This window comes from Anabrus simplex, chromosome 1 (genome assembly GCF_040414725.1).
Source record: "Anabrus simplex isolate iqAnaSimp1 chromosome 1, ASM4041472v1, whole genome shotgun sequence".
Lineage (NCBI taxonomy): Eukaryota > Metazoa > Arthropoda > Insecta > Orthoptera > Tettigoniidae > Anabrus > Anabrus simplex.
The window spans coordinates 540,618,545-540,641,320 of record NC_090265.1 but is presented as its reverse complement, the minus strand read 5'-3'; the positions used below and the strand labels follow the sequence as shown (position 1 = coordinate 540,641,320).

Here is a 22,776-nt window from a genome sequence, read left to right as displayed (position 1 = left end):
ATGTAACTTGGATATTTGATTTTAACAATTGGTGTTAGGCAATAAAATGTCTATGGACTTTGTGATAGTGAGGAACCATTTATTGGCAGCTATTGTCCTGTCGGTAATAACACAGGGATTTTAATATATTTTAAATGTGACACTTCCCAGCGTTGCTTGTATTCTAGTTTGTGGGTGGGCAGTTCACACTGCTTGTACAGTTGTTGATAAATGATATTAACAACAGCGTCATGTCTGCGTTACGTCTTTCGTGCAAGAACGAAATATGCTCGTAGTTTGTGCTAAAAAATATTAGTTACGATTTTAAGGCTCTAGAGAGGTTTATCTTAAAGTCCCATAGACACTCATTCATTTTAGAGGCAAGGGGCTTCCTTGTTTCCATGTTTCTTTGTGACAAATTGAGCTTTTGTGGCGTCTATCGAAAACAAGGAGCGAGGCTGTAAATTTACGTAGCTGTTTAAATCGTGATCATTAACAAGATATAATGTGTTAATGTTTTGGAATTCTCAATCTCACCTCTTCACCAGGTTTGCACCTGATTTCCAGACAGCTAAGATGTAAGGGCGGGAAAAAAAAGTTCATTTGCCGTACGATGTCGGTATGTAAAAGATCTCTAGTGACACACTTCGTGCTTATCTGGCAACATTTATTAAACCTTGGTTATAGATCCTCAAGAAGAGGTCCGTTTCTCTGGCATCGTGTCGAGTAAAACGCAGCGTTGAAATTAGCACCCTAAATGGCGTCAAATCAAAATTGACCCCGGCCAACGTCATTTACCCCATGATGTCAGGACCACGTGACCGTGACGTCACGAGCACGTGTTCTTGTTTGTAAACAAAGCCACGTGATTTTGACAGCTGTCATCTTGACAGACCCTAGCCTCACAGTTTTGGACAAGAGAACGTCGCTAACCTCACTGCTGCCATCTTGACAGACCCTAACCTCACTGCTGCCACCATAACGACGTGGGCGCGGAATTTAAACTGCTGTCAAGATGACAGATGCCCATCTTGGCGGATCCTAACCACGTGCACTTGTTAAACAAGTGAAAGTCGCTAACCTCACTGCTGCTATCTTCACAGGTCCTAACCTCACTGCTGCAACCATGCAGCCTAAATGGTGTCAGATCAAAATGTCTGCAATATATTAGCTGAGGCCATACGGTGATATTAATAATAATAATCATTATTATTATTTAATAAATCACACATGAATTGGTCAGGATTCGAACTGCAACTACCTCAAGCGAGAACCAGTGACTATGTCACTCAACTATCACGACCCGTACTATGATCATTTCAGTATTACCAATATCTACCGGACTCAAAATGAACTTCTATCCTGGCATATTGACAGAGATAGCTGGATAGCTTTCACATACACTAGATCACAGTGTCCCATGTGACAATAACAATTTTATCAAGCCAATCTCAGCATTAATATTTACCATTCTACCATTGACCTGAAACGAGTAGCGAAGAAACACACTCGATTGAAACGACCCTCTCAATTTTAGCTTCCAGTGCTATGCCTTTATAGAGAGCAAGTCATGAAGTTACCTCATAAAATCGTGCGTTGTCTGTCATTTCTCAGCGGGCATCACAAAACTTTCTGTTATACAGAATATATTTTCCTGTTCAGGGTTGATAATACAGTTATAAGTTTTAAGTCCTACTAACTCCTATTCAAGATTGAGGGACTGTGGCTGAGGATGATTGTAGTTTCAGCCATCTATGGACCACTTCATTTTAATTTTTAATTTTACCCAGTTTTCCTGTATTCGTTTTTTATGTCATTCCTTTCTTTCACGCCTTTCCTCTTTTATAGTTTTGGCTTTTCTTGAAAATGTTGGTGTGGTTGAATATAATTCTTAAGCGGGTCACGCTCTGGATGTCATTATGCGTGACCACCATTCATTTCAGATTTCTTTCCACTTCAGTCGACCAGGCTCCGTTGTATTATTATTATTATTATTATTATTATTATTATTATTATTATTATTATTATTATTACATTCATGAAATCTGTTTCAGAAATCCCAAGAATACATCAGTCGTATTGTAGGCTATCTACAGCAGTACAGGGACCATGTCTTGGACGCTACAGCCACTTACGTAGCTCCTTGTCGTCCGGTATGGGACCTGTTCCATGCGATGCGAGTTCTCTTCTGCAGGCATGTCATGGATCCTCTGGTAAGTGAATAGTGACTGCACTGTCTACAAGTTTTAAAGGTTATTTTTACCATTAAATGTAACTGAATTAAGAGACACCGTGGAAAAGAGGGACATGCCACATGACTGGTGATTTTGAGATACACAGTGACTCCCAAAAACCGTGCCTGATTGATCTGGTCATTTTCGCCTGCTTATTGTCACCTGTTGTTGTGAAGATGGTGCAACTATGTATACTTTACCATTATAAGTACGAAAGCCGTGAAGACTTGATTCAGACGTATTAAGTGCTCAACGAGATGTATTCTCTTCAACAAAGAATCGCAATGGTGGAGGCGTGCGTGTCTACCGGTTTATTAAAGAAAACCATGGAATATTTTTGCAAACAACATTCCTGGCGTTTCCATACCAGCAAAGAGCAGTATACAGAATTTAGTGAAAAAATGGTACTACAGGATCAGTCGCAAAAGCAAAAGAGAATCGATCCCCTTTCATTCGTACACCTGCTGTGATTGCGGATACTCGAGAACAAATGATCCGCAGTCCTAGGTAGTCGACAAGTAAACTGTCGCAACAGATGAACGTTTTGTGTAGGTCTTGTAAACGTTGTCAAGGTTGAAGCCCTACAAAGTGGCATTTGTCCAAGAATTGAAAGATCAATACAAGGCAGAAAGTGTGAATCACTACACATGGCTACTTTTAAAAATTTGTTAGCGGATTGTTCGACCCACTGCTGTATTTCATGAGTGATGAAGCCTGGTTTCATCTATCAGGACATGTAAACTCGCAGAACACTAGATACTGGTCGGCAAACAATCCAATACAATTCATGAGGGGAAAAAACGGAGTGTGGTGTGCTGAGTCTGCAAGTCGGATTGTTGCTCGTATACTTTTTGAAACAACAGTAAACACTGGTGTGTATAAGAGAATCTTTGAAGAATTTTACGCACAGTGGCTTTACGTCGCACCGACACAGAAAGGTCTTATGGCGACGATGGAATAGGAAATGCCTACGAGTTGGAAGAAAGCGGCCGTGGCCTTAATTAAGGTGCATTTGCCTGGTGTAACAATGGGAAACCACCGAAAACCATCTTCAGGGCTGCCGATAGTGGTATTCGAACCCACTATCTCCCGGATGAAAGCTCACAGCCGCGCACCCCTAAACGCACGGCCAACTTGCCCAGTGGGTGACATGTTACACTTCGTGCGAGTCAATCTCACGAATTTCTGAAAAATGAAATATAATGACGTATATTCCGAATTAGAAACCATCCAAGCTATAAATAAGAAAAAAGTCATCAAAGGATATTGGCTACCGCGATCGCCGGACCTATTCACCCGTGACTTTTATATGAGGGAATTCTGAAGGGAAAAGAGTACACAAATAAGCCAAGGACATTGGGAGACTTGAAGGACAATTTACGCAATGAAGTTTTGAGAAATTGTGCCGCTGAACTGCGCGAAGTTTATGATAACATGTTAAGGTTCACACAATAGTGCATTTAAGCACACTGAGGTCATTTTCAGAACCTACTTTAAATTACAAGATCATTTCAGTAAGTAAAGACCTTCACTAATTTCCTGCCATTTTCTTCATTAAAATGGATAATGAATGCGTAATAATGTGTTTGTATTTCAGCCAATAAGTTAATAGTTTGTGTATTATTTTGATCCCTCTTAAGAAAACCTTTCAGTAATTTCAATTCCGTACCTCATTTTTACGCAATAGAGACTTACAAAAGCTCTTCTTTCCTGCAAATTTATGGTTTTGTATTATGTGCCTTTTACCGCTGGACCAGTCAATTGTTAGTTGTTGAATTGCAATAGACACTGGCTTTCAATCGTCAAATATAGAGCTGCGCTTTATTCATAACACTTTCATAATGGAGTTCAATACTACAGTACTTACCCTTCTTCCTGATGTATGTAGAATATCCGCGTCTACCGATTTATTGTAGATATTGCAGATATTAGATATTAGAAAACCGAGCAAGTGGCTGTGCGGTTTGGATCAAGTAGATGTCAGCTTGCATGCTTGAGATAATGGGTTCGAACCGCACTGTCAGCAGCCCTGAAGAGGGTTTTCCGTGATTTCCCATTTTACACCAGACAAATGCTGAGGCTGTACCTTAATTAAAGCCACGGTCGCTTCCTTCCGACACCTAGCCTTTTCCTATTACACCACCGCCATACGACGTGTCTGTGTCAATGTGACGTAAAGCAAATTAAAAAGAAAAAGTATATTAGTAAGATATGTCCTCGTAACAGTGCTGATGGTGTATTTCCACCTATGTTTTCGTGTACCACCTGTGACGTACGATGGACCACAGGAAATCCAGGCACAGACTACCGGTGGTCCACACACGATTGGCCTCTTTCTCTCATCAAGGCTGCCTCAAATAATAGATCAGTCCTCTCTAGGAGCATTGATCGGTCTAGTAATCATTACGCAGTTAAAGAATGCAAGGGTTTCTTTACACTTATTAAGTTTTTACCGACATTATTGATGGTTTCGGGAATTATTTATGGTCGCCAGGCGTGACCGATAATTACATCACACACGGAGAATGCTCCTGGATCTGTGCGTCAAGAAATGAATTTCTTGCTAAATCTGCTGAGAGGACAGAGATGCGAATCAGTACGAAAGAATGTACCATAGGTGGTGCATGGAGCTACTGAGAACAACTTATATGTACACGCCGACGCAAACATGTTAAATCAGCAAACTACCAAATACAAAGTGAAATACAAGTGAATACAAATAGAAAGTGTTTCTATTTCTCTACTCGAAGTGAAGCAGACCTTTCGGGAAAGTTTCACCAGTGGGATGTTAAGCCTTAAAAACGTAATATGGGCAAAACTAAGCTCTCTGGGGACATGTGAAAGTTTACAGTGCCCTGTGTCTTCTGGTATGGACTAGCCCAGAGATGGCGAACCCAAGACATGCGAACACGACTTATATGGCAGGCCACACAATATACTAACATATTTTAATGTTTTTAACATGTAATAAATACAGTAGGTCGAAAACCTTGCAACACAGCATATTTTAACGTAATAGAACTTTCTGGTTCACTGAGGCATCGCCCTCTAAGGAAAGCATCAGAAACTACCTCACTTATTTCTCTAATACGCTTTCTCGGTGATGCCCGTTTTTCTGTGACTGTTGGTGGTGAAATTGTTTGAGATCCAACCAACCTTAGAGCCGAGAACTCAACTTACATGCATACAAATTCCATAGCAATGGTAACGGATCATGGAAAATTAAGAGCTTATTTTCATCGTTTAATAATTTTAGATAGTCCCATATGCCCATGTAATGCCAGTAATCAAACTGTTGACCATCTATTATTTCATTATGAATTACTTGAGCGAGAAGGAAGCATTTTAATTAAAGATATTTCAGGTACAGAGTCGTGGCCAGTAAGCAAAAGTAGCTTAGTCAAAAAGTATTTTAAACAGTGCTTACGTTTCACAAACTCAATTGTATTTGAAAAACTGTGAAAAACCGACATAGTTTTGTTTAATTTATCATTGTTTTTTACTTACGTACATCATAAAAGCCATCGTATCAAGAATGTATCTCACCGGGCGAGTTGGCCGTGCGGTTAGGAGCGCACAGCTGTGAGCTCGCATTCGGCAGATAGTGGCTTCGAACCCCACTGTCGGCAGCCCTGAAGATGGTTTTCCGTGGTTTCCCATTTTCACACCAGGCAAATGCTGGGGCTGTACCTTAATTAACGCCATGGCTGCTTCCTTACCATTCCTAGGCCTTTCCTCTCCCATCGTCGGTGCGACGTAAAGCAAATAGCAAGAATGTATCTCACATGTAATTAAAAAATTAAGTTTCATTTGTACTATGATTACTCAGGCATTGTAATATTACTGTCATGTAATGGGGGATGCTGTGAATAAACGGTTAAAAACATACATACATACATACATACATACATACATACATACATACATACATACATACATACATACATAGAGTACATCTAGAATAGGGGTTTCCAATTTGTATGAGCTCGAGGGCCACATTGGAAACCTTAGCCAAGTTCGCGGGCCGCACGTTAATAACAGGCAAATTTTCATAAAATTCCGTAAATAGAACAGATGTACCTGTACGAAATACTATGCATATTTCAATCGAAATGAAGGTTTAATAATTTTAATTGCTTAAAACACTACTTTACAATATTGTATAAAAGAGTGAAATTAAAAATAAACACTATAATACCCAGGACAATTGAATTTTTAAGAAGGGTACCGAACAATGTCAGTTCATTTGAATTAATATTTGACGAATGGCAAAAAGTAAAAACAAATGACCGAAAGACAAACTGAAATTAATAAGGTAGTCAAAATAAAACTTAAAGAAGGACAATTTAGTGGGATTAGTGTGAAGGGAATAATGATAGCCAGTTGCAATATCCTAAAATCCCAGCAATGTACTTCCAGCAGTACTCCCCTGAAAATTTCTTCGAGTATGCAGCACTGTGTACCAGCCAGTACTGCCAATGAGAGAAGAACTAAAAAATGAATCCTCTTCTTACACCTAAGAAAACTGAAATATTTCATGGTATTCATTGCATGCTACGTTGTAAAAAATGTCCACAGTGAGGTTGGAATGGAGTTCAAGAATTGGTATGGATTCCCCAGCCATTTTTATAATGGTTAAGAAGTAGCATTGGCGGTTGTGAGAGCTCATTTTCCGCCGAAGTTTGGATTTTCATTTTTTACAATAAAAAATAATCTATTCATCCCAAGTGAATACTTATAAACAGCAAATAATATTAGAGAATGAATTAGTTCTGACTTGGGTCTGTAAAGGATATAAAAATTAATACATTCTTGAACGAGCTATGAAATAGTTTATGTACATTTTCTTCACATTTCTTAAAATATATTTTAAAGCCCTCGCGGACCACAAAATATGACTTCGCGAGCCTCATGCGGCCCTGGGGCCGCCATTTGGAAACCCCTGATCTAGAATATAATGAAATATTTGTTCACAATGCATTCATTATTCATATGATAACTACAGTAAACACCTTTTCCTATTTTATTCATTCTGTAATTCTTAAATGTCATTTAAGATATATTAACATTCTTCACGGCCAATATAATGAAAATGCTAAGACCACCGTAGTTAAATCGATAGCAGTCGCGAAAAGTTCATATTTTGGGTCTTTTACAGAGTACTTAACATCCCCACGGCACGTAGGCTACCACATATACTATATCAGAAAACATAATCTGAAGTACTGCTTCATTTCTGTTTCAGAATGGTTTCTGGTTCGCGACTGTGTGGTGTCTATTGCTCTTGCTGGTGGCTATACCCCTGTGCATCAAGCTGGCAGCGTGTTATCGGCAGTCCAGACCCGGCAGTCTGCTTCCTCGCTCGCACACAGAGTAAGTTAATTATACATGTATTTGCATACCCTGGAAAATACGCGGAAAAAAGAAACGACATTATTCCTCTTGCTGCAGAGTTCAGATTGATGTCCTGTAGAATGTCATAGTTCATCACAGGAGAGTCGGTATCAATAAATGTTCAATTATTGTGTCCCAGTTGTTGCGGTTTCTAGTATATTCAGGCATACAGAAGGATACCATTATTATTATTATTATTATTATTATTATTATTATTATTATTATTATTATTATTATTATTATTACAGTTGGGATTCTTGGATCAAATGAAACTGAAATCCTGCGAGAATATAAGAAGAATGGAAGGAACTCGAATATTAATTAAATCCAAACATGTGGAGTTGAAGGCAAGGGAAGAAGAAAACTACCATCAAGTTCCTGACTTCTCTGTGTGATATGCTCGGTGATAAGTGTAGTTTAAGACATACAGTATATTACTAACTATAGTTTTAAATCGATAAAATGTTCATATTATCTATAAACGAACATGAATATAACTAGATATTAATTAATAACCTGTAAACGGTGTTGTTATATCCTATACGTATATTGTTCTGTACATATATTTATAATGCCAATTCGTTTGTGAACAATTAGTACTGATGGAGTATTAAGGCCGCCTGTACACAGAACTACTTCTGACCGCCTTCAGTGGTCGAGACTCGAGACTAGAGATCGTGCACGGCCACCGTTGGTCACCAACTTGAGAACACTATCTGTGGCGACCACTTTCTTCATGTGATAACGTCATATAATTCGGTCCCGCTCCTTGGCTCAATTGTCAGCCCCGAGTTCGATTCCCAGCTGGGTTGGGAATTTTAATTGCGTATGGTTAATTCATCCAGCCCAGGGCCGGTGTTCGTATTCGTCCTGACACACTTCTCATCAATCAAACATAGCACAGTATATTTATTTATTTATTTATTTAGCGTATGGCTACATCACTAAAAATTAATAATTACCTAAAAATAAAATTACAAACTAATATCCAAGGCACAAATGTAGTTTATTGATACCTCTGCTTGATCGCGGAAGAAAGCTCTCAGAGGACATTCTTGGACTACATGGTGAACAGTCTGCTTTTCAGCGCCCCAGTCACAACTTAGAGGTTATTTTCTTCCACTTGTTCACCTACCAGCGTTGGTTCTTATTCGGTTAAGAACCGACTAGATTTTGCCTGGCAATTTAAAGCTAGTAGGCTTGCACGATATGCACGGCATCTTAAGTTGTTCCTTCGTAGCATGAATTACCATGTCAGTCTCCAGCAGTCATTAATATTAAACCCGTTGTCAACTAACATGTTTGCAGTTTCCAGGGATGGGTGATGACGGTGAAGCCTTCCTTTACTGATGGTTGGGAGATGGGGATTTTTCTGTAGGTTTTTTTTTTTCGTACTCCACTGCATAGAAGGAGATGGTATGTGGCTGTGTATGGGTAACCAGAAAACAGGTGTAGGTCTGATGTGCCAGTTATAAGACGGATGGTATGGTTTACACGCTCTTTCCTCTACATCCTTACTACAACCTTTAACTACCGTCTTAGCCATGTGAAGAGGTTTGTAATCTGTGCTCAAATACGACAGTCTCGTGTCGATAGATTTACTGGTACGTTCCTCGGCGTCTCAGAAAACTGCAAGAGCAGTTAGTACGACGTAAACCTAATAATAATAATAATAATAATAATAATAATAATAATAATAATAATAATAATAATAATAATTAGCGTGTAACATTGCGTTGCAATGCCCGTTTCAGACAAGTCGCAGATAGAGTGGGTCAAGAAACCCAGGTAATTTCCACTATGAGTGGGGCTAAGTGGACCAGAAAATGCAGGGAACACCAGAAAGCCGAGCGTGTGGAGGCAACTCAGCAGGGTACAAGCACTGCCGGCCCTTCTGCTCATGTCCAACGATGTCCGCCTCCGTACCATAACGGTTAGTGTTATTAAATGACGTCCTTAAAGGGCCGAGTTCAATTTAAGAATTGCAGAAGGGCCCGGCATACAGCTCACCTGAGATGAAGTCCAATGTTGAAGACGGCACAAATATTCAGCACCCGAGTCAGAGGAATTAACTAATGAAAGTTAAAATCCTCAGCCCGGCAGGGAATCGAACCCGGGACACATTGGACCAAAGCCAGCATGCTATTTAGTTAAGGAGCCGGATGGATTCGCTTTTGATTCAGGTGGATATGATAGTACCTTGACTCGTTCTTCATTCGTTGCACAGGGAAAGAGTAAAAACTTTATCTTAATGAGTTTTAAACGCTGATAGTGACCACTTTGTAAAATGTAGCTCCTAAGTAACTCCTCGCCTCTCTACTAAATAGAAAATATACACTGAAGAAAATGGAAATCGCAACACCCAGAAGGAGTAGTGCTACACTGCTGCAATTGAACGTGCAGGACGAGTGTTCGCTTGTGATTCGATGATTACACTTTCAGGTCCCTCTGACTGCAAGTTTGGACAACAATCAATACAGGATGTGCCCACCACGAGCTGCAATACATTAATGAATTCGTCGAGGCATGGAGTCAATAAGGCCCTGGATCGCTTCCTGAGGTATTGTGGCCCATGCTTGCTGCACTGCACGGGTCAGTTGTTCCAGAGTTGTGGGTGGCTGAGGACGGTTGGCCAGTTGTCGACCCATCATGTCCCACACATGCTCAATAGGACTGAGGTCCGGGGATCTGGCGGGCCGTTCTAAGGTTGTGATGTCGTGGAGAGCTTCTCTTGAGATGCGTGCAGTGTGAACCCGGGCATTGTCCTGCTGAAACATACCATTAGCAATGTTCGCCATCATAAGGACAACCACTGGATTGAGTACCCTATCAACGTACTGTCGAGCAGTCATAGTGCCCTCAACAAGCACTAATTGTGATTTCACATTAAAGCCAATAGCTCCCCAGACCATAATGCTTGGTGTTGGCCCTGTGTGCCTCTCGACAATAAGGTCTGGGAGGCCCCTCTCCCCGGTACGTCTGCGCACACGATTCCAGCGATCACTGCAGGCAAGACAGAAGCGCGATTAATAACTAAAGACGACCCTACGCCATTCGTCGACCCACGTCGATCTTTCTTAACACCAGGCCAGCCTTACACGTCGCTGTTGTGGGGTCAATGGAACACCTTCTGCAGGGACACGGGCTCGTAAGCCAGCTGCACACAGGCGATTACCAACTGTTTGTTGTGTAACGTGGGGTGCCACAGCTGCTCGAATTTGCACTGCTGTTGCATGGGGTTCTATCCGGGCCATCCGAATGATGCGGCGATCCTCTCTCACAGTTGTCTGTCGCGCTGGGCCTGTGCCAGGTCTTCGAGTGTGGGTACGTTCATTTGACCACTGCTGCCATACACGTTGTACCGTAGATGCCTGTCGGCCAACACGTGCAGCGACAGTCCTTAGCGATAATCCAGTCTCACACAGCCCAATAATCCGAGCCCTCTCAAACGGCGACAGTTGTTGATAGCGTGCTCTTCTCTGTCGTCGAGGCATGTTCGACGGGGAACACTTTACTGCACAGACTGCAAGTCAACTACGCTACACCAGAGTCCGTACACTGGAGTTGATTCCTCCGCGACCAATCACGTGGGGAGACCTGTAGCAACAATCCAATGGGTCTGAATCTTTGATCGTTTACATACCTACATGGCATCGTTCAATACCTTGAAAATCAACACAAACGACCAATGCCTTTATGGCGTTGCAATTTCCATTTTCTTAAGTGTAACATCATCGACAGGTAAACTTTCGTTAGTCCTCCTGTGGATAAGACTTTCCAGTAGCAGTAAACACTGTATGTGGACTAGACATTGTGTGGTGTTGTTAATGATAACACTGTGTTTTGACAGTCTCGAAGTGGAAACATCCTTCTGAAATAGTCTGAAGTGGCATTCTAATCCACTGAACTTCACTTTTCGCACCTCCAAATGGTTACACCTCATTCTAATAAATAAGACGACGATAATAATAATAATAATAATAATAATAATAATAATAATAATAATAACAATAATAATAATAATAATAATTGTATTTGCTTTACGTCCCACTAACTACTTTTACGGTTTTCAGAGACGCCGACGAATTTAGTCCTGCAGGAGTTCTTTTACGTGCCAGTAAATCTACAGACACGAGGTTGAGGTTTTTGAGCAGCTTCAAATACCACCGGACTGAGCCAGGATCGAACCTGCCAAGTTAGGGTCAGAAAGCCAGCGCCTAAACCGTCTGAGCCACTCAGCCCGGCAATAATAATAATAATAATAATAATAATAATAATAATAATAATAATAATAATAATAATAATAATAATAATAATCTAACGTCCCTTCAATTTATACATATTTTTAAGAGACGCCAGGTTGCAAGAATATTGCTCCACAGGTGTCTTTTAACGTGTCTGAAACCAACGACACTGATCTGTCAGATTTAAACACCCTCAGCTGCCACTGGCCTCAGTCAGTATCGAACCCACTATCTTGGGAATAGGAACATAACGACTAACTGACAGCGCAACTGAGGTAATTCTTCCCAGTAGCAATATTCGGCGGGTGTATTATTAAAATAAGCGTAGACATTTTATAAAAGCATTTACAACATATCAAGTCGGGCTGAGTAGCTCAGGCAGTACAGCGCTGGCCTTCTGATTTCAAATTGCCGGGTTTGATCCCGACTCAGTCCGGTGGTATTTGTAGGTGCTGAAATGCGTTAGCCTTGTTCTGACAGATTTAACAGCACGTAAAAGAATATCTGCAGGACCAAATTCCAGCACCTCAAGATAGCCGAAAGTCATAAAAGTATTTAACAGAAAACAAATAACATTATTATTTATTAAAACATACCAAAGACAAATTCCCAGTTTTAGCAGAATGGTGATGAATATTTGTCTTTTAAAATCGACTTATGATCGCAAACAAATCAAGCAAAGTGCTTTGCTAATTCTTAGCTCTCCAATTAATTGTAACCTTCTTTGTAACTCCACGAACTCACAGTTTGGTTGTGACAAGTGGGAAGCAGGTAGGGGAGGTAGGAAGTGAGCTACTCACATTATGGCCTGTGGAAGTTACGATAATAAATATAGAACTGTCAAGTAGCAAGTGTCTATTATTTTGCATAAACATACCCGCAGAAAAATGTCAGAGATTGATGTTTCCTAATATATTCTGATTTTCATAATTAGAGAAGTGTTCTTATATCTTGAATGTCAGTAAGTAACCTACAAAATATGTATTTTATCTGTCATTGAAATAAAAATGCTGTGTAATAAATTCTTCTGTACACATTGTATACTAGAAAATAAATACTGAAAAATGTTCTCGTCCTTCCGTTTTATTTCTGTCTACTTGGATTTAAAATAATTTCGTGTGTTGAATTAAAATTGGGTACGAGCCTCCGTGGCTCAGACGGCAGCGCGTCGGCCTTTCACTGCTGGATACCGTGGTTCAAATCCCGGTCACTCCATTTGAGATTTGTGCTGGACAAAGCGGAGACGGGACAGGTTTTTCTCCGGGTACTCCGGTTTTTCCTGTCATCTTTCATTCCAGCAACACTCTTCATTATCATTTCATAGTATTTATCAATCATTAATAGATCACCTTGGGAGTGGCGACCCCATTGTAATAATAGCCTATATATGATTCATTCATTACATCCCTGACCCGGTCAAAGACTGGAAAACAGGTTGTAGGGTTTTTTCAATTAAAATTGGGTCGTTATATCGTTGAACGTAAGTACACTGTATTCGTTTAAAATCCGTGACTGAACGCTCCAGATATTTCAAGTATCTCAAATGAACCTAGTAGAAATATACATATAGGTTCTGTGATGTCAACATTTTCGCTTGTACCTTCTTCTGTTTTGCTCCAGTTTATGGTAGCTACAGATGTGAACACCACGGTGATGGGATGTCACAGGTCACTGTGATAATTGTGAATGTTGTTCAGTTAACTTCTACCACCTAGAGAGCTTGAACTATTCGGAGAGTTCGTTGAACTCACAAGATAAGAAATGATTCATTTCTAGGAGAAATAACATAGAGATCATCAGTTCCTCGACTGAAAGTTGAGGAAAGCACGTTATGATCTCTCAGTGAGTAAGGGTAAAGACGATGAACCATGAAACGTGGAGAGAATGAAACATTCTAGGACTCGCAAACGCAATACAGGAAAGAACACGTATCGACAAAAATAGATCAGATGAAAAAGGGGAGCTTATCAAACGCAGAGTTCTCGTGGTCTTGACATATGTCTCCCAAGGTGTTGGGGATATACTTGATCTCTGATATAGTTATAATGTTATTGGCTTTACGTCTTTTCGTGGCATGTAGGAACTGAGGATGATTGCCGTGGTGACCCTTCTTTGGGAGTGTCACGTTTCCGGAGTATCTGACGGGCCTCATGGCATGCCCAAGGAGTCTCGTGTTTCTTTTATTTTGTTCTTAGTTATCTGTGCATGGAAAGGGGCTTTGTAAACATGTATCCGGGCTAATGGCCTGTTATGTTTAAATAAATACTGATACTGATACTTTACGTCTTTTGTTAGTTACTTTCCGCCGCACCGACACAGATAGGTCTTATAGCGACGATAGAATAGGGAAGGGCTAGGACTGGGAAGGAAGCGACCATGGCCTTAATTAAGGTACAGCCCCATCATTTGCCTGGTGTTGCACCCATCGAATTGAGCCGATAAAGGGTGCAGTATGAAAATGGGAAACAACGGAAAACCATCTTCAGGGCTGCCGGTAGTGGGATTCGAACCTGCTTTACGTCTTACCAACTACTATTATAGTTTTCTACGACGTCGAGTTACCGGAATTTTATCCCTCAGAAGTTCCTTTACGTGCCGGTATGTCTACCGACAGGAGGCTGGCGTATTTGAGCGCCTGCCAATACCACCATGAGCCGGGATTGAATTTCGCGAACTTGGGCTCAGAACGACAGCGCTTTACCGTGTAGGCCACTCAGCCCGGCATTCGCTGGTGTAGTTCAGGTGAATTGCTCCGTGTGACATCGAAATGTTTTCTGTTGAGAAGTATGTTGGTTCTGATTATAGCGAGTTGTAGAGTACGAATACTGGTACTTTAATAATTTCGTGTGCAATAGAAAATGCACCAAAAGTTCTATCCTGCTGCTACAGTTTGAAAACCAGAAACCTATTCAGGGTGTTTCAAAAATAGGGGGCATAATTTCAGGTGTGTATTGGTTACATGTAGACAATCAAAATAGTGCATTACAACATGTGTCCGGAAATGCTTCATTTCCGAGTTACGGCGTTTACAACACTGAACTTCACCGGAACGTTTTTCTTCCGCAGGTCACTATCATTACAGAAGAAGTTCGAAATGTCCATCTCCTGCTTAAATAAAGACCTAACATCGATGTCTCATTGACCTGCGAACACAATCCCAAACGCCAGGAGTACTGCGTATGTCCTCACACGATACCACAATTCGATTCCGAAGGGTTTCCACATCAGGCAGCAGAGACGAATACACCGATGATTTTAAATGGTCCCACAAGTAGAAAACGAGAGGGTTCAGATCAAGTGAGCGTGGAGACCAAGCAATCGGGTCACCTCTACCTATCCATCGATCAGGAAACATTCGACCCAAGTCAATGAGACATCTATGTGAGATCTGTATTCAAGCAGGAGGTGGACATTTTGAACATCTTCCGTAATGGCAAGGACCTGCGGAAAGAAAACGTTCCGGTGAAGTTCAGTGTTGTGAACGCCATAACTCGGAAACGAAGCATTTCTGGGAAAATGTTGTAATGAACTATTTTGAGTGTCTACATATAACAAATACATAACTGAAATTATTCCCCCCATTTTTGAAACATCCTATATACCGGTACTCCTAAAAATCCACAGGCAAATTTGAACAAGATTACAATGGCAGTGTAGTCTCCTTACGGCAAAATGTTAGTGTCATTGCCGAACTAACTCGACATTCACTGACGCAAGAAACTATAGATGCCACAGACTGATTCAAGGATAAATTATTTACTTAATGTAATATTTAATAACGAAGAAAATACAATTTATTTAAAGGAGATTTTCTTGCAATAATGGATGTATTCGATACGAAATAAAGGATGACTGAAAGATCAATTAGATGTTCCAAACTTGAACAACAACAACAACAACGTTAGTCGTGCAGAATTCTGTTTCAATCTCCACTTCTCACTTGGCCTATGTACTGTATAATCCTTAAACACCGGTATGGATGAATCAAATATACCAAAATCAAATATTTTAATTTCGCTGGATCGTTTGCTCGTTCACTAAATTTCAAGTCGGTTGTTAAAAGAAACTCGCTGAACTGAAGACACTAACATTCAGCATCTTATAAATACAGAATAGTAGGCACTGTAATATTTCTGTTGTTATTTCATCCTGAAAGTTTTTGCACCGTTACAGTTTCGTATTCTCCTGATCACATCTAGTAATCTACACTGTGATTTTCAGGAGCCCTCCAGAGGCAGCAATTATTCCCGATCCTCCAGAACCATCACGGCCTTGGGCGACTCCAGGGTGAGTATGTTGTACGTAGCCTTGTACTCTGTTGGCACCAGAAACACGTTCGCGTGGCTACCAAGCCACGTTGCGATTTCAGGAAATGAACTTGCGGATGAAGGTGCAAATAAAGTGGTACTTTTACTTCCATGGCCTATGAATGTACCTGCTAAAGATATTTGTTCTTGGCGTCCTGGAAATCGGAGCGGCTAGCTATCCGTACTCCCAACAAACTGAGAGCAATTAGGAAGACAAGTATCGCCTTTCCGGCCTCCCCCTGTGGGCGGGGGCGGTAGAATAACACCCACGGTACCCCTATCTGTCGTAAGAGGCAACTAAAAGGGGCCCAGGGGCTCTGAACTCCGTACAGTGGGTTGACGACCACGGGGCCCTTAGCTGAGTACTGGCATTGCTTCCACTTACTTGTTCCAGGCTCTTCACTTTCATCTATCCTATACGACCTTTCTTGGTCAACTCTTGTTCTTTTCCGACCCTTCGTGGCCCTAGTCTTCCTTTGGCCGATATCTTCCTTTTTCGAAGTGTCGGACTCCTTCCATTTTTTCTCTGTGATTAGTGTTATATAGAGGAGGTTACCCAGTCATGGACGACCTACGCACTCTTATCTCTTAGCCTGCTGTCACACAGAGCATCGAACGATCAAGAGCAACCAACTGCCATCGAGTACTAACGACTAAATTCATTTACCTTGTCACACTGGTCATCGATCGAGAGGGATCGACTGCACGGAAACAGCTGATACTCCCGCCCAGTACCGTACAGGCTACAGACGTATTCATATTCACGAGCGGAAAAGAATGTCAAGAGAAAGCGATAATTCGGGTGAACGTATGATTCTAACGTATGAATATAGGCCTATTAGGAGAAAGGAAAGAACCAGACGAACGCAGTGGGCAAGGTAAATAGCCATGGAGAATTCTACCAACGTGTGCCTTCGTTGTGAAATGACGAAGAAAAATTCAGGAACTAGTACCGAATGCTCATCATTAATTATAAGGAAGTAGTGGAAAAAATGAAGTCACTAATAGAGGGAAGACTCCCTGTGTGTTCTTGTGGTGCCGACTTCACCTTGGCCCACATCCTCACAGAGTGCGCAGATTTCTCTGGCCTAAGACGGACCCTCGGCCTGCAGGAGACACTCGAACTCATATTAGCCGGTGACGCTAACACTGGGCTCGTCATTCGCTTTATGTATGAGAGTGGATTAATCAGGGGTATGTAAATTTCAACTTTTCTGTTACTCAGAGAACCGATGTTCCGTTTTGAGTCTTTAGTGACCTTTTCGGCTTAATACAGTAATTTTTGCTTTATTTTGCAAATTAATTTTGAAATTCCTTCGTTGAATAAATAATGCTGATATATTTCAATTTTTTTCAGCTTAATTTGTTCAGAGAGGATGATGACCTAGTTGTACTTCCTGTTAAAACAAAAATCACCACCACCACCTGAGGTAGAAACAGCTTCGCTTTGTGGACAACAAAATGCTCGATATGTCACAACAACCCTAGAACACGAATAACACGAAAGATGACATTCTAAACAGAATACAGTGACCGGTCCATTGCCCTTTACTTTTACGTTCACAAGTGATTACAATATTACACAAACTTCTGCATAGGCAACACAAAAATTTGAACTTAAAATCACATTTTGTATTTTTTTTAAGAAAATGAAACTAATCTTGAACATTTTCCGTATTTCATAGTCAGAAAGAAAACTAAATCCAATAGCACTACAATCTTGATGGACCTTGGCCTACCAGGCGACCACTGCTCTGTTCGCAGGCCTGCAAATTACGGGGTAACGCGCGGAAAGCGCGACAGTGAGGTAGCTCAATATTCTCCACCGGGAGTTCTTTTATGATCTAATAAATCTACCAACACGAGATTGGCTTATTTGAGCACCGTCAAATATCTCGCGTCTGCCTCTGTGGTGTAGTGGTTAGTGTGATTAGCTGCCACCCCCGCAGGCCCGGGTTCGATTCCCGGCTCTGCCACGAAATTTGAAAAGTGGTACGAGGGCTGGAACGGGGTCCACTCAACCTCGGGAGGTCAACTGAGTAGAGGTGGATTCGATTCACACCTCAGCCATCTTGGAAGTGGTTTTCCGTGGTTTCCCACTACTCCTCCAGGCAAATGCAGGGATGGTACCTAGCTTAAGGCCACGGCCGCTTCCTTCCCCTTTCCTTGCTATCCGTTCCAATCTCCCATCCCCCCGCAAGGCCCCTGTTCAGCCTGGGAGGTGAGGCCGCCTGAGCGAGATACTGGTCAACCTCCCCAGTTTCATCCCCCGACCCAAAGTCTGAAGCTCCAGGACACTGCCCTTGAGGCGGTAGAGGTGTCCCTCGCTGAGTCCGAGCGAAAAACCGACCCTGGAGGGTAAACAGATAAAAAAGAAGTCAAATATCACTGTACTGAACCGGGTTCGAACCCCTGAACTGGTGCTCAAAAGACCAGCGCTTCTTCTGTCTGAGCCACAAGATAACTCCAATGAGTATTGAATATACACTGACTGACAGAGCAAATGCAACACCAAGAAGGAGTGGTCAGAACTTTATGCCAATTGCAGGGTAGACTGACGTCACTGAGGTATGCTCATGATGTGAAATGCGCCGCTGTGCTGCGCACGTAGCGAACGATAAATGGGACACGGCGTTGGCGAATGGCCCACTTCGTACCGTGATTTCTCAGCCGACAGTCATTGTAGAACGTGTTGTCGTGTGCCACAGGACACGTGTATAGCTAAGAATGCCAGGCCGCCGTCAACGGAGGCATTTCCAGCAGACAGACGACTTTACGAGGGGTATGGTGATCGGGCTGAGAAGGGCAGGTTGGTCGCTTCGTCAAATCGCAGCCGATACCCATAGGGATGTGTCCACGGTGCAGCGCCTGTGGCGAAGATGGTTGGCGCAGGGACATGTGGCACGTGCGAGGGGTCCAGGCGCAGCCCGAGTGACGTCAGCACGCGAGGATCGGCGCATCCGCCGCCAAGCGGTGGCAGCCCCGCACGCCACGTCAACCGCCATTCTTCAGCATGTGCAAGACACCCTGGCTGTTCCAATATCGACCAGAACAATTTCCCGTCGATTGGTTGAAGGAGGCCTGCACTCCCGGCGTCTGCTCAGAAGACTACCATTGACTCCACAGCATAGACGTGCACGCCTGGCATGGTGCCGGGCTAGAGCGACTTGGATGAGGGAATGGCGGAACGTCGTATTCTCCGATGAGTCACGCTTCTGTTCTGTCAGTGATAGTCACCGCAGACGAGTGTGGCGTCGGCGTGGAGAAAGGTCACATCCGGCAGTAACTGTGGAGCGCCCTACCGCTAGACAACGCGGCATCATGGTTTGGGGCGCTAATGCGTATGATTCCACGTCACCTCTAGTGCGTATTCAAGGCACGTTAAATGCCCACCGCTACGTGCAGCATGTGCTGCGGCCGGTGGCACTCCCGTACCTTCAGGGGCTGCCCAATGCTCTGTTTCAGCAGGATAATGCCCGCCCACACACTGCTCGCATCTCCCAACAGGCTCTACGAGGTGTACAGATGCTTCCGTGGCCAGCGTACTCTCCGGATCTCTCACCAATCGAACACGTATGGGATCTCATTGGACGCCGTTTGCAAACTCTGCCCCAGCCTCGTACGGACGACCAACTGTGGCAAATGGTTGACAGAGAATGGAGAACCATCCCTCAGGACACCATCCGCACTCTTATTGACTCTGTACCTCGACGTGTTTCTGCGTGCATCGCCGCTCGCGGTGGTCCTAAATCCTACTAAGTCGATGCCGTGCGCATTGTGTAACCTGCATATCGGTTTGAAATAAACATCAATTATTCGCCCGTGCCGTCTCTGTTTTTTCCCTAACTTTCATCCCTTTCGAACCACTCCTTCTTGGTGTTGCATTTGCTCTGTCAGTCAGTGTACTTGAAGCTTTCGTAGTTGTGCTTCTCTCAAGATATCTCATCTCAATTAACACATCATAATCATAATCCATAATTTACGGAGCTGAAATGCATAATTTTCTAAATCCCTGTAATATGGAGCAGCAACCCCAACAATACTAGGCCGGAATTCGAAGCTCGGATCTGCGAATGGTGGAGCTATTCAGCGTGCTTCGCTTGCCACATCAGCGGCGACAGTGTGTTTATCTGGCCAGTGCTATCATAGAATGTGTACCAGCGCGCTGGAGTATGAGACACAGAGATAATCAGTGATCACCTGCCTTATCAGTCCAACAGCACAGCAACTAAGTGCAGTACCAATGCATTTCATCCGGCATTACTGCGCCCACTTATAATGCAGTATAAACTATAGCAGGTTTATCCGTTCTTCGTGCAGGTTTTCTCGTTTAATGAAACTCACAAGGGAAAACGCGTGTTGTACGACACATGCTAGGCCTAGACACCTCACGGGGAAGATGTTTGGGTTGGACCTGACAGATCTAATGAAAATTGGGCGAATGATCCATGTTTCTTATTGCCAGGCCTAGTGGCTCACAATGTTAAGGCTCTGGCTTTCTGCGCCCAAGTTGGCATCTTCCCAATCCTGGCTCAGTTCGCTGGTATTTGAACGTGCTCAAATACGTCAGCCTCGTGTCGGTAGCTTTACTGGCACCTAAAGGAAATCCTGCGAGACAAAATTCCGGCACCTCAGCGTCTCCGAAAACCGTAAAAGTGTAAAAGTAGTTAGTGGGACTTCAATAAAACATTATTATTATTATTATTATTATTATTATTATTATTATTATTATTATTATTATTATTATTATTGTGAAAAGCCGAAAACCGTAAAATTAGTAGCTGGGACGTAAAACAATTATATTATCAGTTCTTCTTCTTCTTCTTCTTCTTCTTCTTGTACCGCCCCCTCACAGGTGTTTGATGACCATCATGGAGTTTTTTCACGACACGTAACGAATGTCGAATCAGAGGTCACGACTGCACACATGATGTTTTCAATAAGGAAACATATTTCTTACAATGACAGCCTCCGCGGCTCAGACGGCAGCGGATCTGCATCTCACCGCTGGGTTCCGTGGTTCAAATCCTGGTCTCTCCATGTGAGATTTGTGCTGCAAAAAGTGGAGACGGGACAGGTTTTCCTCCTGGTACTCTGGTTTTCCTTGTCATCTTTCATTCCAGCACCACTCTCCAAAATCATTTCATTTCATCTGTCAAACATTAATCATTGCCCCAGGGGAGTGCGACAGGCTTCGGCAGCCGGCACAATTTCTATCCTCACCGCCAGATGTGGCTTCATTCACTTCAGTCCTGACCCGGTCAAATTACTGGAAACATGCCCATTTCTTACAATGACGGGGAACGCGGTAAACTCAGTGATGGTTCGAATCGCGTTCGGTCTTGGGTTGAAATGTTCATCTCAAAAACTACCTGATGTTAGGAAAGGCCCAATTTTCGATTTACCATTAATCAACCTTTATGTCCGGCTTATATATTCGTGAAGCGATAATTACCTTGTCGTACTTCCTCTTAAATCAAATGCAACAACCTCCAACACATTATGTTTTCGTAATGCAATAGGCGTATGTGGTATTATGATAAATGTGCTGTTCTTAACCATTATTATCTTTACAATGGACTAGCAAATGTACCCGTGCTTCGCCACGGTATTCAACATTGTATACGGATATCGAAGTAAATGACTGTACATGCAGTGGATAAGGTTTCTTAAAATTGCATGTCTCTTAGCTTTATCCGAGAAACTGCATGAGTAGGTCGCCATACGTTGTTTCCAATATAAAGTGTGAGTTGCAGAGTTGTGATGATAACGGCAGGCTCACTTTCCTACTGCCATTCACAATCGAGTCGAGAAGTTTACACTATAATAGCAGGCCTCATTGCCTACTGCACGGACACAATCGATTTGGGGAGTTTTTGTTACAATGGCAGGCCCCTTTCATACTTTCAGACAGATTACAGTTGAGGAGCTTTCATTATAATGGCAGGCAACTTCCCTACTGCCAGTCAAAATTGAGTTCTGCTGTTATCATTATAATGATAGGCCCCTTTTCCTAATGCCAGCCAGCTTACTGCCAGTCACACCAAGCTGGTGAGTTTCCATTAAAATAGCAGGCCACTATGCCTACTGCCAGTCACATTTTAGATGGGTACATATGTTTATAATGGTGGGCACCATGACCTACAAACAAACACAATCGGGTAGGGAAGTTTTGAACAAAATTGCAAGTCAAATCGAGAAGAGAATTATTCATTACAATGGTAGGCCCTCTTTACTAATGAGTTACACGGGAGTTGAAGAAGGATCCCATTCCTATCGCCAGTCAAATTCGATGTGGAGAATACTGATTACAATAGCAGACACACCCTTTCTCGATCGCTACAAGTTGACATCAACGAATATATATAACTCGACATTCGAAAGTATACTAAACGGTACGTTATATTGAAAAACGGATTTTACAATAAGACGCCGTATTTAGCGGTCTAAATGGCTGGTCCTGTGATATTTTATCTTATTCCATCTATTCATGGGGGTTAGATTGAGTTAGAAATGTTGAATATGGTGAAGACTGGGTAAGATTGTCTCACATTGCATTACTTTTCGGATAATTAAGTGACAGCTACAAACATAGCATATTGCTCGCATATGGTTACC

General features: G+C 42.3%; 1 protein-coding gene across 1 annotated transcript in view; it reads left to right on the top strand.

The window, feature by feature from the left end:
• Positions 1 to 22,776, top strand: part of prom (prominin) — a 330,972-nt gene that overhangs the window by 304,789 nt on the left and 3,407 nt on the right. The window contains exons 14-16 of the mRNA XM_067150593.2: positions 2,034 to 2,192; positions 7,459 to 7,586; positions 16,073 to 16,138. Coding sequence (XP_067006694.2) covers positions 2,034 to 2,192; positions 7,459 to 7,586; positions 16,073 to 16,138 — 353 coding nt within the window. The remainder of the gene's footprint in view (positions 1 to 2,033; positions 2,193 to 7,458; positions 7,587 to 16,072; positions 16,139 to 22,776) is intronic.